The sequence below is a fragment of the Mustela erminea genome, chromosome 4, assembly GCF_009829155.1.
Source record: "Mustela erminea isolate mMusErm1 chromosome 4, mMusErm1.Pri, whole genome shotgun sequence".
Lineage (NCBI taxonomy): Eukaryota > Metazoa > Chordata > Mammalia > Carnivora > Mustelidae > Mustela > Mustela erminea.
Window position 1 is genome coordinate 150,550,702 of NC_045617.1, and position 14,170 is coordinate 150,564,871.

The 14,170-nt window shown below is 40.1% G+C and overlaps 2 protein-coding genes across 2 annotated transcripts; one reads left to right on the top strand and one right to left on the bottom strand.

The window, feature by feature from the left end:
- Nucleotides 1-942, bottom strand: LOC116587875 (putative olfactory receptor 2B3). The gene has a single exon (XM_032338391.1). It carries the CDS (start codon nt 940-942, stop codon nt 1-3), a length of 942 nt encoding a protein of 313 aa, XP_032194282.1.
- Nucleotides 943-12,037: 11,095 nt separating this feature from the next.
- On the top strand, nt 12,038-12,984 carry LOC116587874 (putative olfactory receptor 2B3). Its single transcript, XM_032338390.1, is given in 2 exon segments — nt 12,038-12,119; nt 12,122-12,984. Coding segments are annotated over 2 exon segments (945 nt in total).
- Nucleotides 12,985-14,170: the final 1,186 nt, after the last annotated feature.

A 14,170-nucleotide genomic window follows, 5' to 3' on the forward strand; every position in this document is an offset into this window, starting at 1 on the left:
TTATTTTTTGTAGAAAAGGATTCTTGGGATCACCCTCTTGAAGGCCTCCTTCATATCTTTATTTCTAAGGCTGTAGATGAGGGGATTCAACATGGGTGTGATGATCCCATAGAAGAGGGAAACCATCTTTCCCCAGTCCTTAGAGGTGGATGAAGGTGGTTGTAGGTACATGTATATACCTGTTCCAAAAAATAGAGACACCACTACCATATGGGACCCACATGTCCCAAAAGCTTTTCGTCGTCCTTCTGCTGACCTGATTCTCAATACTGCATGAGTTATGAAGCCATAGGAAATGAGGATCAATGTCACTGGAATTAGCAGAATTAATACACTAAAGAAAAAGAGTTCAGCCTCAATAGGCTTTGTGTCAGCACATGATAACTTGAGAAGGGCAGGCACCTCGCAGAAAAAGTGATCCACTTCTTTGTGACCACAGCGTGGCATGTTAAGTGTCAAGGAAGACTGCAACACTGAGTTACTGAAGCCAGTGAGCCACGAGAAGCCTACCACCCTTAAGCAGAACCAATGATTCATAATGACTACATAGTGCAGGGGTCTGCAGACTGCCACATATCTGTCAAAGGACATGACAGCCAGGAGGAGACACTCAGTAGCACCCAGGGCCAGGAAGATAATGAGCTGGGCCACACAGCCACCATAGCTGATGGTCTTTTTGTTGCGACAAATATTTATCAACATATGAGGGACTGTGCTTGTGGTATAGCACAGATCTAAGATGGAGAGATTAGCGAGAAAGAAATACATGGGTGTGTGAAGTTTGGGATCCAGAATGCACACCATCATTATGGACACATTGCCAAAGATGGTGATTGTGTATGATATTAATAGGAGCAAAAACAGAGGCATTTGTAGCCAGGGCTTGTCTGAGAAGCCAAGTAGTATAAACTCTCTTGAGGAGCTCTCGTTAGCCCAGTTCATGATGACTCACTTATTTTTCATTCCTAGAAAAATATAAAATAGAAAAGTAATCAATACATAATTATTGAATACTCTTATTGGAACTGAACCAAATTTGATTATTATAATGAATAATTAAACACCAAATATAATTTGTAGTCAATTAAATAGAACCCCTGTGAAATACAGTATGATTCTTTTAGGTTAGAAAGTAGTTCCCCTGTTTTTTAGTAGTTATGTTCAATTAAATGTATGAAGTAGAGCATCAGTTTTAAATGATAAAGTATATAATTTATATGCAGAGAGCACAGACAACTAAGTGGTAAAAGACATTTCAGTTCTCCCTTTTCTTATGTGTGTACAAAATATTGGTCCTAGATGATTTGATTCAAGGTAGTAAAATTACGGCTGACATAATTTATTGTGTTAACCACAGGTGAGACATCTTTATATATCTTTTTAAAAATTTTTATTCAAATTCCAGTTGGTTAACATACAGTGTAGTATTAGTTTCAGGTGTGCAATGCAGTGGTGGAGCACTTCCATACACTACCCAGTACTCATCAGGACAAGGGCACTCCTTCATCCCCAACACTTGACCATCGAATCCCTCCTTGACTGACAGGAGACAGACACTGAAAAACAGATGTGAACTACATGTTATTGCTACTGTGACTCAGTGACCATAAATGATCTGCATACTCAGTAGTGGTGAGGCCAGGACTTAAGGGCAATTCTTTTTTCTATACCATGTCTCCCTCCAGGTCTGCAGAGAGCACCGCGAGATTGACTATGGCCACACAGCGGTGCTTATACATGAAAAAAGACCACCAGGAATCATATTATCAAGTTAATTTTCCTCAGTCTGTGGAAGTGAAGTGATCAGGCACGTTAATGATGACCCGAGTTCTTCGAAGTTTCTTCAGTCCACTTTGTGTTTTTAAAGGCAGATCATTACTAAGACTTAATCCCATTTGAATTTACAAGCACGAAGGGAGTGAGTGCAGCTAGACAGAGGGTGAGGCACTGAAGACAGGCTAGCACCACAGAGACAGACCTACCTGACACGGGGCGGACCGGCTTTTCCAGAGGGAGAACAGGCCACTGTACACCTACACCAGTGTGAGGCGAGATAGCTCTAAGAAATTTAACCCCTTTCAGGGCACCAGGGTGGCTCAGTCCACTAAGCCTCTGACTTTTGCTTTTGGCTCAGATGATCTCAGGGTTCAATGACTGAGCTCCACACTTGCCTGGTTAGGATTCTCTCCCTCTGCTCCTCCCCACTGCTTGTGCATACACTCTTGTCTCTCAAAAAAATTTTAGAGAGGAGAATGGAGTTGGGAGAAATTGGAAGGGGAGGTGAACCATGAGAGACTATGGACTCTGAAAAACAATCTGAGGGGTTTGAAGTGGCGGGGAGGGTGGGAGGTTGGGGTACCAGGTGGTGGGTATTATGGAGGGCACGGATTGCATGGAGCACTGGGTGTGGTGAAAAAATAATGAATACTGTTTTTCTGAAAATAATTAATTAATTTATTTTAAAAAAAAGAAAGAAAAAAAGTTTTAGAAAATATTTTTACCCTTCTGTGATATGTGGGTTCAATTTCAGCTTTCTAGCAACACATATATATTATTCCTTGATAAATAACAGCAATACACCTTCAGCTGAAAAATGCAAAAGGATATGAGATTTGACTGTTGTTGGCATACATGTAAGTTTAAAATTTTCACAGGAAAAATTATGATACATAAAGATAAAAGCAAAGTGCCAGATCAAAAATGTGCAGTGTTTATGTCAAAAATGATTGCTATCTTAAAACAAAGAATTATTACCTTGGGGCACCTGAGTGGTCAGTCAGTTTAGTGCCTATCTTTGGCTCAGGTCATGAGCCTAGGGTCCTGGGCTTGAGCCCTGCATAGGGCTCCCTGCTCAACAAGTAACCTGCTTCTCCCTCTCCCTTTACCCCTCCACATGCAGATACTTTTTCTCTGTCTCTTTCTCTCAAATAAATAAATAAAATCCAAGAATATTTTTTTTAAAGATTTTATTTATATATTTGACAGAGACAGTGAGAAATGGAACACAAGCAGGGGGAGTGGGAGAAGGAGAAGCAGGCTTCCCACCGGGCAGGGAGCCCAACGTGGGCCTCGATCCCAGGACCCCGGGATTATGACCTGAGCCGAAGGCAGATGCTTAACTACTGAGCTACCCAGGCAACCCCTCAAGAGAGAATTACTACATAATAATTATGAGACAAGTCCAAAAATCCAATAAATAAACAACTTGAGGGAGGAAAAAATATGAAGCAAAATTAGAAATAGAAAAGATATACAATTTTTCTGTCATTAAGGAAACACAAATCAAAATAACAAAGAAGTATCACATTATCTACTCATTTGGTAATGGTAGAAAAAAAATCACCTTTAAAAGTTAGCTTTTAGGAAAACAGCCCCTGGATCTACCACCTGCCCACGTTCCATTTCTGAGGTGTCTGATCCTGAGCACACTGGTGATCACCCTTCTGCCACATTTAGAATGAATCTCTGCACTGGTAATGAGAGTTACTGTGAAGCTCGAATAAGGCGGTGCACAGGTCTGAAGTCATGCGTGCCTCAGACAGCAAGCATTGAGTGAGTGTGAGCTGCTCGTCACTTAGAGTATCATGGATACCAGTCATTGGTACTAATCAATAACATAATAATGGGCCATTATTTCCGCTTGGCATGCACATCAGAAGACATATGACCAGATTTACTGTTGGTGGTGCCAACACTAATTGTAAATTTATATTATAATGTGAGACAATTAAATATGTCACTTTTTCTTTGCTTCTACCATTATACTGAGACCATAGTTTCCAGTAAATGAAAGTCAAATCAGTGGGTAGTCGGGGTACTGGGTTATCTGAAAGGTGTGGGCCATAAGATGACTCTACTCAGCATCGGTATTTTCTTCTCTTTTTTTCACATCTTCTCTCCCCACATTTTGTATGACAGTGGGATCTACTCGTTCTAAATCCTCTTTTCTATTATCAGAAAACTGGACTCCTCCCTTGACAAGCACACATTCGTTTCACGGTCATCTTACGGTCTCTCCTATTTATATATCTTGCACTAATCAAAAGAAACCTTAAATACCACTATTCCATGTTTTGCTTAAAAACATCCCACTGACGGTTTTAATGTTTGGTGATATGATGGTCAAATGTGCGTTCTAAAGGGCGAAATGATAACCAGGGTGGTTTGAATCACTGAAAATATTTGACATCTATTTTAAGATCCCTAGCAAACAAACCAAACACTGATGACTTCACCAGAGGCAGGAACGTGGGTGAGGTGACCAGAGGACAGAATTTCTTGCTTCAGCCATTACTCACCTTTCTTTCAAGTATCAGAGAGATACCTGTGCCTTTCTTTGTGCGCTCTTTCTGAGACATGGTCGACATATGCAATTCCCTTTTGAGTTCTCAAGCTTTGTAACATTCTTATTCAATGACCTTTTCCCCACAGATCGGAATGGCATTGGCATGTAACCTGGGCTGCATCGTGAATATATAATATGAGAAAAGTCCTTACAATGAAATAAAAGTGATTTATAGGTATGTCTTCAGTTGCTGGAGCATGTTTGACTGATGTTGGCTCTGCTCATGAGGTTCCTAGTGAAGTTTACAGGGAGAAGTTGATTTTATAGGTACCAGCAACATTGGCTAAGACATAGAGAAAGGATGTCCCTTTAAGGGCTAACTATTCCTACATGCTGCATCCTCTATTTTAGCGCTAGGGATTCCAGAGTCTCTTGAGTTTAATTGGTCATTGTGTCCAGAGAGAAAATAATAAGCTCTATCCTCAACTGCACAGGCACACAGGTGGTTCACAAATGCTAAAGCCAGGGGAAAGACAATAATCAGAAAGTATAAACATAAACTGGGAAAAAATGTGGAGGTATTTACTCAGAAAAGCAAAAGGGTAAATGAACTTATAGACCAAATTCCATTTAAATGGGTTCATGGTCAGAGAGTTATTCTACTCATAGTGTATATGGAAAAAAGTATTCCTGTTTTTCATTGATGAATATGGATATGTTTAGATTGTACCCATTAGTGATATTCAGCTTAAATAACTATATCAAACCAACCCACAACATGTAAATTATCACTTCGACTTTTAATGTTACCATGAATCCATCAAGGCAGAACTAGTAGAAATGATGTGGGATTACCATAAGACTAGATTTTGAATATAACTTGATTTTGTGCAATTTATACCTTAATATGTGCTCACCTAAGACTTGAATACGATAAAGAAAACTGAAATCGTCCTTTCTGATGGAGGCATAATACTCCATAGTGTATATGGAGTATATCCATTCATCCGTTGAAGGGCATCTTTGTTCTTTCCACAGTTTGGCGACCGTGGCCATTGCTGCTATAAACATTGAGGTACAGATGGCCCTTCTTTTCACTACATCTGTATCTTTGGGGTAAATACCCAGGAGTGCAATGGCAGGGTCATAGGGAAGTTCTATTTTTAATTTCTTGAGGAATCTCCACACTGTTCTCCAAAGAGGCTGCACCAACTTGCATTCCCACCAACAGTGGAAGAGGGTTCCCATTTCTCCACATCCTCTCCAACACATGTTGTTTCCTGTCTTGCTAATTTAGGTCATTCTAACTGGTGTAAGGTGGTATCTCAATGTGGTTTTATTTTGAATCACCCTGATGGCTAGTGATGATGAACATTTTTTCATGTGTCTGATAGCCATTTGTATGTCTTCACTGGAGAAGTGTCTGTTCATATCTTCTGCCCATTTTTTATATGATTGTCTGTTTTGTGTGTGTTGAGTTTGAGGAGTTCATTATAGATCCTGGATATCAACCTTTTGTCTGTACTGTCATTTGCAAATATCATCTCCCATTCCGTGGGTTGCCTCTTTGTTTTCTTGACTGTTTCCTTTGCTGTGCAGAAGCTTTTGATTTTGATGAAGTCCCAACAGTTTATTTTCGCTTTTTTTTCATTTGCCTTTGGAGACATATCTTGAAAGAAGTTGCTGTGGCTGATATTGAAGAGATTACTGCCTATGTTCTCCTCTAGGATTCTGATGGATTCCTGTCTCATGTTGAGGTCTTTATCCATTTTGAGTTTATCTTTGTGTATGGTGTAAGAGGATGGTCGAGTTTCATTCTTCTACATATAGCTGTCCAGTTTTCCCAGCACCATTTATTGAAGAGACTGTCTTTTTTCCACTGGAAGAGATTATGCTGAGTGAAATAAGTCAAGCAGAGAGAGTCAATTATCATATGGTTTCACTTATTTGTGGAGCATAACAAAAAGCATGTAGGACATGGGGAGTGGAGAGAAGGGGGTTGGGGTAAATTGGAAGGGGAGGTGAATCATGAGAGACTATGGACTCTGAAAAACAATCTGAGGGGTTTGGAGGGGCAGGGGGTGGGAGATCGGGGTACCAGGTGGTGGGTATTAGAGAGGGCATGGATTGCATGGAGCACTGGGTGTGGTGAAAAAATAATGAATACTGTTATGCTGAAAATAAAAAATAAATTAAAAAAACCAAACTAATGTGTACTATACAGTGGCTAACTGACCATAATTTTAAAAAGTCTGGTTTTTTGGTTTGTCTCGTTTTTTCCCTTTTTTCATTTGCTTTATTTCTTAAATTTCACATATGAGTGAAATCACATGGTATTTGTCTTTCTCTGGTTTACTTCTCTTAGTATTATACCCTCTAAATCTGCCCATATTGTTGCAAATAGCAAGATTTCCTTTTTTATGGTTGAATAATATTCCATTATATTTATATACCACATCTTCTCTAGCCATTCACTTATTGATGGGAACTTAGGTTGCTTCCATAATTTGGGTATTATGCTGGGTAATGTGGGTATTAATGCTGTAATAACCATAGAGATGCATATATCCCTTCAAATTAGTGATTTTTTTAAAATTTATTTTTTATTTATTTTCAGCATAACAGTATTCATTATTTTTTCACCACACCCAGTGCTCCATGCAATCCATGCCCTCTCTAATACCCACCACCTGGTACCCCCAATCTCCCACCCCTGCCACTTCAAACCCCTCAGATTGTTTTTCAGAGTCCATAGTCTCTCATGGTTCACCTCCCCTTCCAGTTTACCCCAACTCCCTTCTCCTCTCTAACTCCCCATGTCCTCCATGCTATTTGTTATGCTCCACAAATAAGTGAAACCATATGATAATTGACTCTCTCTGCTTGACTTATTTCACTCAGCATAATCTCTTCCAGTCCCGTCCATGTTGCTACAAAAGTTGGGTATTCATCCTTTCTGATGGAGGCATAATACTCCATAGTGTATCCTTTGGATAAATATCCAGTAACAAAATTCCTGGATCATAGGCACTTTTTTTTTTAAAGATTTTATTTTTTTTTTGATAGAGGGAGAATGAGAGAGAGAGAGCACAAACTAGGGGAGCAGCAGGAGAGGGAGAAGCAGACTCCCCGCTGAACAGGGAGCCTGATGTTGGGCTCAGTCCCAGGACTGTGGGATCATGACCTGAGATGAAGGCAGACACCTAACAAACTGAGCCACCCAGCTGCCCCTCATAGGGCACTTCTATTTTCAATATTTTGAGGAACCCCCACATTGTTTTCCACAGTGGCTGTACCAGTTTACATTCTCACCGACAGTGTAGGGGGATTCCTTTTTCTCCATATCCTTGCCAATACTTGTTGCTTCAAGTGTTTTCAATTTTAGTTATTCTGATAGGTATGAGGTTTTGATTTGCATTTCCTTGATAATGAGAGATATTGATTATCATTTCATATGTCTGTTGGGCACGTGTATGTCTTTTTTTGAGGAATGTCTGTTCATGTCCTCTGCATATTTTTAATTGAGTTATTTGTTTTCTTGGAATTGAGTTGTATAAGTTCTTTAAAAAAAGGTTTTATTTGTTAGAGAGACTGAGCAAGCAAGTGAGAGAGCAAGAGAGCACAAGCTAGGAGGAGGCATAGACAGAGAGAAAAACAGGCTCCCCACTGAGCAGGGATCCCAATGTGGGGCTCAATCTCAGGACCCTGGAATCATGACCTGAGCTAAAGGCAGATACAGAACCAACTGAGCCACCCAAACACACCAAGGTATATTAGTTATTTGTATATTTTGGATACTAACCCTTTCTTAGAAATGTCAGTTACAAATAACTTCTCCCACTCAGTAGACTGTTTTTTAGTTTTGTTGGTTGTTTTCTTCACTGTGCAGAAGCTTTTATTTTGATGATGTCCCAATTGTTTATTTTTGCTTTATTTACTTACTTCAGTAGACATACCTACAAAAAAGTTGTTATTGCTAATGTCCAAGAAATTACTGCCTGTGCTCTCTTTTGAGATTTTTATGGTTTGAGTTCTAACATTTAGGTCTTTAATCATTTTGAGGTTATTTTTTGTGTATGGTGTAAGAAAGTGGTCCAGTGTCATTCTTCTGCATGTAACTTTCCAGAGTTGTAAACAACTTGAAGAGGCTGTCATTTTCCCATTGCATATTCTTGCATACTATGCACAAAGAAAGTTGGCTACACACTTGTGGGTTTATTTCTGGACTTTCTACCCTATTCCATTGATCTATGTGTCTATTTTTGTGCTAGTACTACATTACTACAGTTTAGTAATGTAACTTGAAGTCTAGCATCATGATGTCTGCAGTTTTGGTTTTCTTTCTCAAGATTGGTTTGGCTATTCAGAGGCTTGTGTGGTTCCATAAAATATTAAGATTGTTCCAGGTCCGTGAAAATTAATGTTCATATCTTTAATTTCAGGTTATAATATGGCCATTTATTTATTATTATTATGTTCAGTTAACCAACATATAGTACATCATTAGTTTTTTTAGATTTCTTTTCAGTGTTCCAGAACTCATTGTTTATGTACCACACCCACCCTTCCACGCAATACGTGCCCTCCATAATACCCACCACCAGGCTCACCCAACCACCCCCCCCAAAACCCTCAGATTGTTTTTCAGAGTCCATAGTCTCTCATGGTTCATCTCCCCTTCCAATTTCCCCCAACTCCCTTCTCCTCTCTAACTCCCCATGTCCTCCATGCTATTTGTTATGCTCCACAAATAAGTGAAGCCATATGATAACTGACTCTCTCTGCTTGACTTATTTCACTCAGCATAATCTCTTCCAGCCCCATCCATGTTGCTCCAAATGTTGGGTATTCATCCTTTCTGATGGAGGCGTAATACTCCATAGTGTATATGGACCACATCTTCCTTATCCATTCGTCCATTGAAGGGCATCTTGGTTCTTTTCACAGTCTGGCAACTGTGCCATTGCTGCTATGAACATTGGGGTACAGATGGCCCTTCTTTTCACTACATCTGTATCTTTGGGGTAAATACCCAGGAGTGCAATGGCAGGGTCATAGGGAAGCTCTATTTTTAATTTCTTAAGGAATCTCCACACTGTTTTCCAAAGTGGCTGCAACTTCATAAAATCTACCTATGAAAAACCCACAATGAATATCATCCTCAATAGGGAAAAGCTGACAGCCTTCCCTTCAAGATAAGGAACACAACAATGCCTACTCTCAACACTCTTGTTCAACATCATTAGTTTTTGATGCAGTTTTAGTTAGTTGTGTGTAACCCCCAGTGTTCATCACAACACTTGCCCTCCTTAATACCCATCACCCAGTTACTCTATACCCCTACCCCCTCCTTTTGTAACCCTCAGTTTGTTTCCTGGAGTCCAGAGTCTCTCATGGGTTGTCTCCCTCTCTGATTTCTTTCCATTCAGTTTTCCCTCCCTTCCCCTGTGGTCCTGCACACTATTCCTTAGGTTCCATGCATGAGTGAAACTATATGATAATTGTCTTTCTCTGATTTACTTACTTCACTTAGCTTAATCCCCTCAAGTTCCATCTCTGTCAATGCAGTGGTAGGTATTCATCCTTTCTGATGACTGAGTAGTATTCCATTTATATATGAACACATCTTCTTTATCCATTTGTCTGTTGAAGGGCATCTTGGCTCCTTCCACAGTTTGGCTATTGTGGACATTGCTGCTGTGAATATTGGGGAGCATGTACTGCTTCTTTTCTATGCATCTGTATCTTTGGGGTAAATACCCAAGTGCAGTTGGGGGGGTTGTAGGACAGTTCTATATTTAACTTTCTAAGGAACCTCCAAGCTGTTTTCCAGGGTGATTGCATCAGCTTGCATTCCCATGAACAGTATAAGAGGATTCCCCTTTTTCCACAACCTCATCAACACTTTTTGTCCCCGTCTTGTTATTTATATCCATTCTAACTGGTGGAAAGTGGTATCTCATTGTGGTTGTGATTTGTATTTCCCTGATGCCAAGTGAGGTTGAGCTTGTTTACATTTGTCTGTTAGCCATTTGTATGTCATTTTCGAGAGGTGTCTGTTCATAACTCTTGCCCATTTTTTGGACTGGATTATTTGTTTTTTGGGTGTTGAATTTGAGAAGTTCTTTATAGATATTTATAGATCTCTTCTGTCATTTGCAAATATCTTCTCCCATTAGGTGGGTTGCCTCTTAGTTTTCTTGATTATTTCCTATGTTGTGCAGAAGCTTTTTTTAAATTAAATTTATTTATTTTCAGCATAACAGTATTCATTATTTTTTCACCACACCCAGTGCTCCATGCAATCCGCGCCCTCCATAATACCCACCACCTGGTACCCCAACCTCCCACTCTCCCCGCCACTTCAAACCCCTCAGATTGTTTTTCAGAGTCCATAGTCTCTCATGGTTCACCTCCCCTTCCAATTTCTCCCAACTCCATTCTCCTCTCTAAAATTTTTTTGAGAGACAAGAGTGTATGCACAAGCAGTGGGGAGGAGCAGAGGGAGAGAATCCTAACCAGGCACAGTGTGGAGCTCAGTCATTGAACCCTGAGATCATCTGAGCCAAAAGCAAAAGTCAGAGGCTTAGTGGGCTGAGCCACCCAGGCACCCTGAAAGGGGTTAAATTTCTTAGAGCTATCTCGCCTCACACTGGTGTAGGTGTACAGTGGCCTGTTCTCCCTCTGGAAAAGCCGGTCCGCCCCGTGTCAGGTAGGTCTGTCTCTGTCGTGCTAGCCTGTCTTCAGTGCCTCACCCTCTGTCTAGCTGCACTCACTCCCTTCGTGCTTGTAAATTCAAATGGGGTTAAGTCTTAGTAATGATCTGCCTTTAAAAACACAAAGTGGACTGAAGAAACTTCGAAGAACTCGGGTCATCATTAACGTGCCTGATCACTTCACTTCCACAGACTGAGGAAAATTAACTTGATAATATGATTCCTGGTGGTCTTTTTTCATGTATAAGCACCGCTGTGTGGCCATAGTCAATCTCGCGGTGCTCTCTGCAGACCTGGAGGGAGACATGGTATAGAAAAAAGAATTGCCCTTAAGTCCTGGCCTCACCACTACTGAGTATGCAGATCATTTATGGTCACTGAGTCACAGTAGCAATAACATGTAGTTCACATCTGTTTTTCAGTGTCTATCTCCTGTCAGTCAAGGAGGGATTCGATGGTCAAGTGTTGGGGATGAAGGAGTGCCCTTGTCCTGATGAGTACTGGGTAGTGTATGGAAGTGCTCCACCACTGCATTGCACACCTGAAACTAATACTACACTGTATGTTAACCAACTGGAATTTGAATAAAAATTTTTAAAAAGATATATAAAGATGTCTCACCTGTGGTTAACACAATAAATTATGTCAGCCGTAATTTTACTACCTTGAATCAAATCATCTAGGACCAATATTTTGTACACACATAAGAAAAGGGAGAACTGAAATGTCTTTTACCACTTAGTTGTCTGTGCTCTCTGCATATAAATTATATACTTTATCATTTAAAACTGATGCTCTACCTCATACATTTAATTGAACATAACTACTAAAAAACAGGGGAACTACTTTCTAACCTAAAAGAATCATACTGTATTTCACAGGGGTTCTATTTAATTGACTACAAATTATATTTGGTGTTTAATTATTCATTATAATAATCAAATTTGGTTCAGTTCCAATAAGAGTATTCAATAATTATGTATTGATTACTTTTCTATTTTATATTTTTCTAGGAATGAAAAATAAGTGAGTCATCATGAACTGGGCTAACGAGAGCTCCTCAAGAGAGTTTATACTACTTGGCTTCTCAGACAAGCCCTGGCTACAAATGCCTCTGTTTTGCTCCTATTAATATCATACACAATCACCATCTTTGGCAATGTGTCCATAATGATGGTGTGCATTCTGGATCCCAAACTTCACACACCCATGTATTTCTTTCTCGCTAATCTCTCCATCTTAGATCTGTGCTATACCACAAGCACAGTCCCTCATATGTTGATAAATATTTGTCGCAACAAAAAGACCATCAGCTATGGTGGCTGTGTGGCCCAGCTCATTATCTTCCTGGCCCTGGGTGCTACTGAGTGTCTCCTCCTGGCTGTCATGTCCTTTGACAGATATGTGGCAGTCTGCAGACCCCTGCACTATGTAGTCATTATGAATCATTGGTTCTGCTTAAGGGTGGTAGGCTTCTCGTGGCTCACTGGCTTCAGTAACTCAGTGTTGCAGTCTTCCTTGACCCTTAACATGCCACGCTGTGGTCACAAAGAAGTGGATCACTTTTTCTGCGTGGTGCCTGCCCTTCTCAAGTTATCATGTGCTGACACAAAGCCCATTGAGGCTGAACTCTTTTTCTTTAGTGTATTAATTCTGCTAATTCCAGTGACATTGATCCTCATTTCCTATGGCTTCATAACTCATGCAGTATTGAGAATCAGGTCAGCAGAAGGACGACGAAAAGCTTTTGGGACATGTGGGTCCCATATGGTAGTGGTGCCTCTATTTTTTAGAACAGGAACAGGTATATACATGTACCTACAACCACCTTCATCCACCTCTAAGGACTGGGGAAAGATGGTTTCCCTCTTCTATGGGATCATCACACCCATGTTGAATCCCCTCATCTACAGCCTTAGAAATAAAGATATGAAGGAGGCCTTCAAGAGGGTGATCCCAAGAATCCTTTTCTACAAAAAATAAGTACTCCTTTGTGATAATAATCTTCTGAGCCTCTATTCTTGAAGATGGTAATAAGGTTTGAACTGATTTTCTTGTTTTTCAGGCTCTTATGATTTCACTATATTCTACCAAAAGTTAGAAATGTTTTCCTCTTTTCAGAAAGCAATGCTGAGACTGTAAGATACCTTATTTAAATTAAAAACCTCTTTGATTTCCAGAACTTCACTCGATGGACTTTGTTCCTTGAGGACACTTGGGTGATCGACCTTCCTATTTATGTTATTTGTTCTACTACCAACCATTGTCTACCATCTTAGTTTGGGATTTCTGCATCTTTATCATGATTTAAAAGATTTTATTTATTTGACACACAGAGAGAGATCACAAATAGGCAGAGAGGCAGGCAGAGAGAGGGGGGAAGCAGGGCCCCTGCTGAGCAGAGACCCCCCCCAATTCGGGACTCGATCCCAGGACCCTGAGATCATGACCTGAGCTGAAGGCAGAGGCTTAACCCACTGAGCCACCCAGGGACTCAAGCATCTATATAATTTTGACCACCCAGTAATTACACTACTAGGGATTTACCCCAAAGATTCAAATGTAATGATCTAAAGGGGAACATGCACCCCAGTGTTTGTAGCAGCAGTGTCCACAAGAGTCAATGTATGGAAAGAGCCAAGATGTCCGTTGACAGATGAATGAATAAAGAAGATGTGGTTCATATGTAAAATGGAATATTACTCATCCATAAGAAAGAATGAATATTTATCATTTACATCGATGCAGATGGAATTGGAGGGTATTATGCTGAACAAAGTCAGTCAGTCCAAGAAAGACAACTATCATATGGTTTCATTCATATCTGGAAGAAACAATGCATAGGATCATAGGGGAAGTGATGGAAAACTGAGTAGGAAGTCATCAGAGAGGGAAACAGACTGAGAGACTCTTAACTATAGGAAACAAACTGAAGATTGCTGGAGGGGAGGGAGGATGGGAGGAATGGGGTAGTTGGGTGACGGGCATTAAAGAAAGTACATGATGTAATGGGCACTGTGCTATACACAACTGGTGAATTATTGAGCTCTACATCTGAAGCTAATGATGTACTATAAGTTGGCTAATTGAATTTAAATTTAGAAAAAAAAGGGAAAAAAAGATATTTTTATTTATCTATTTATGAGAGAGTGAGAAAGAAAGAGAACAC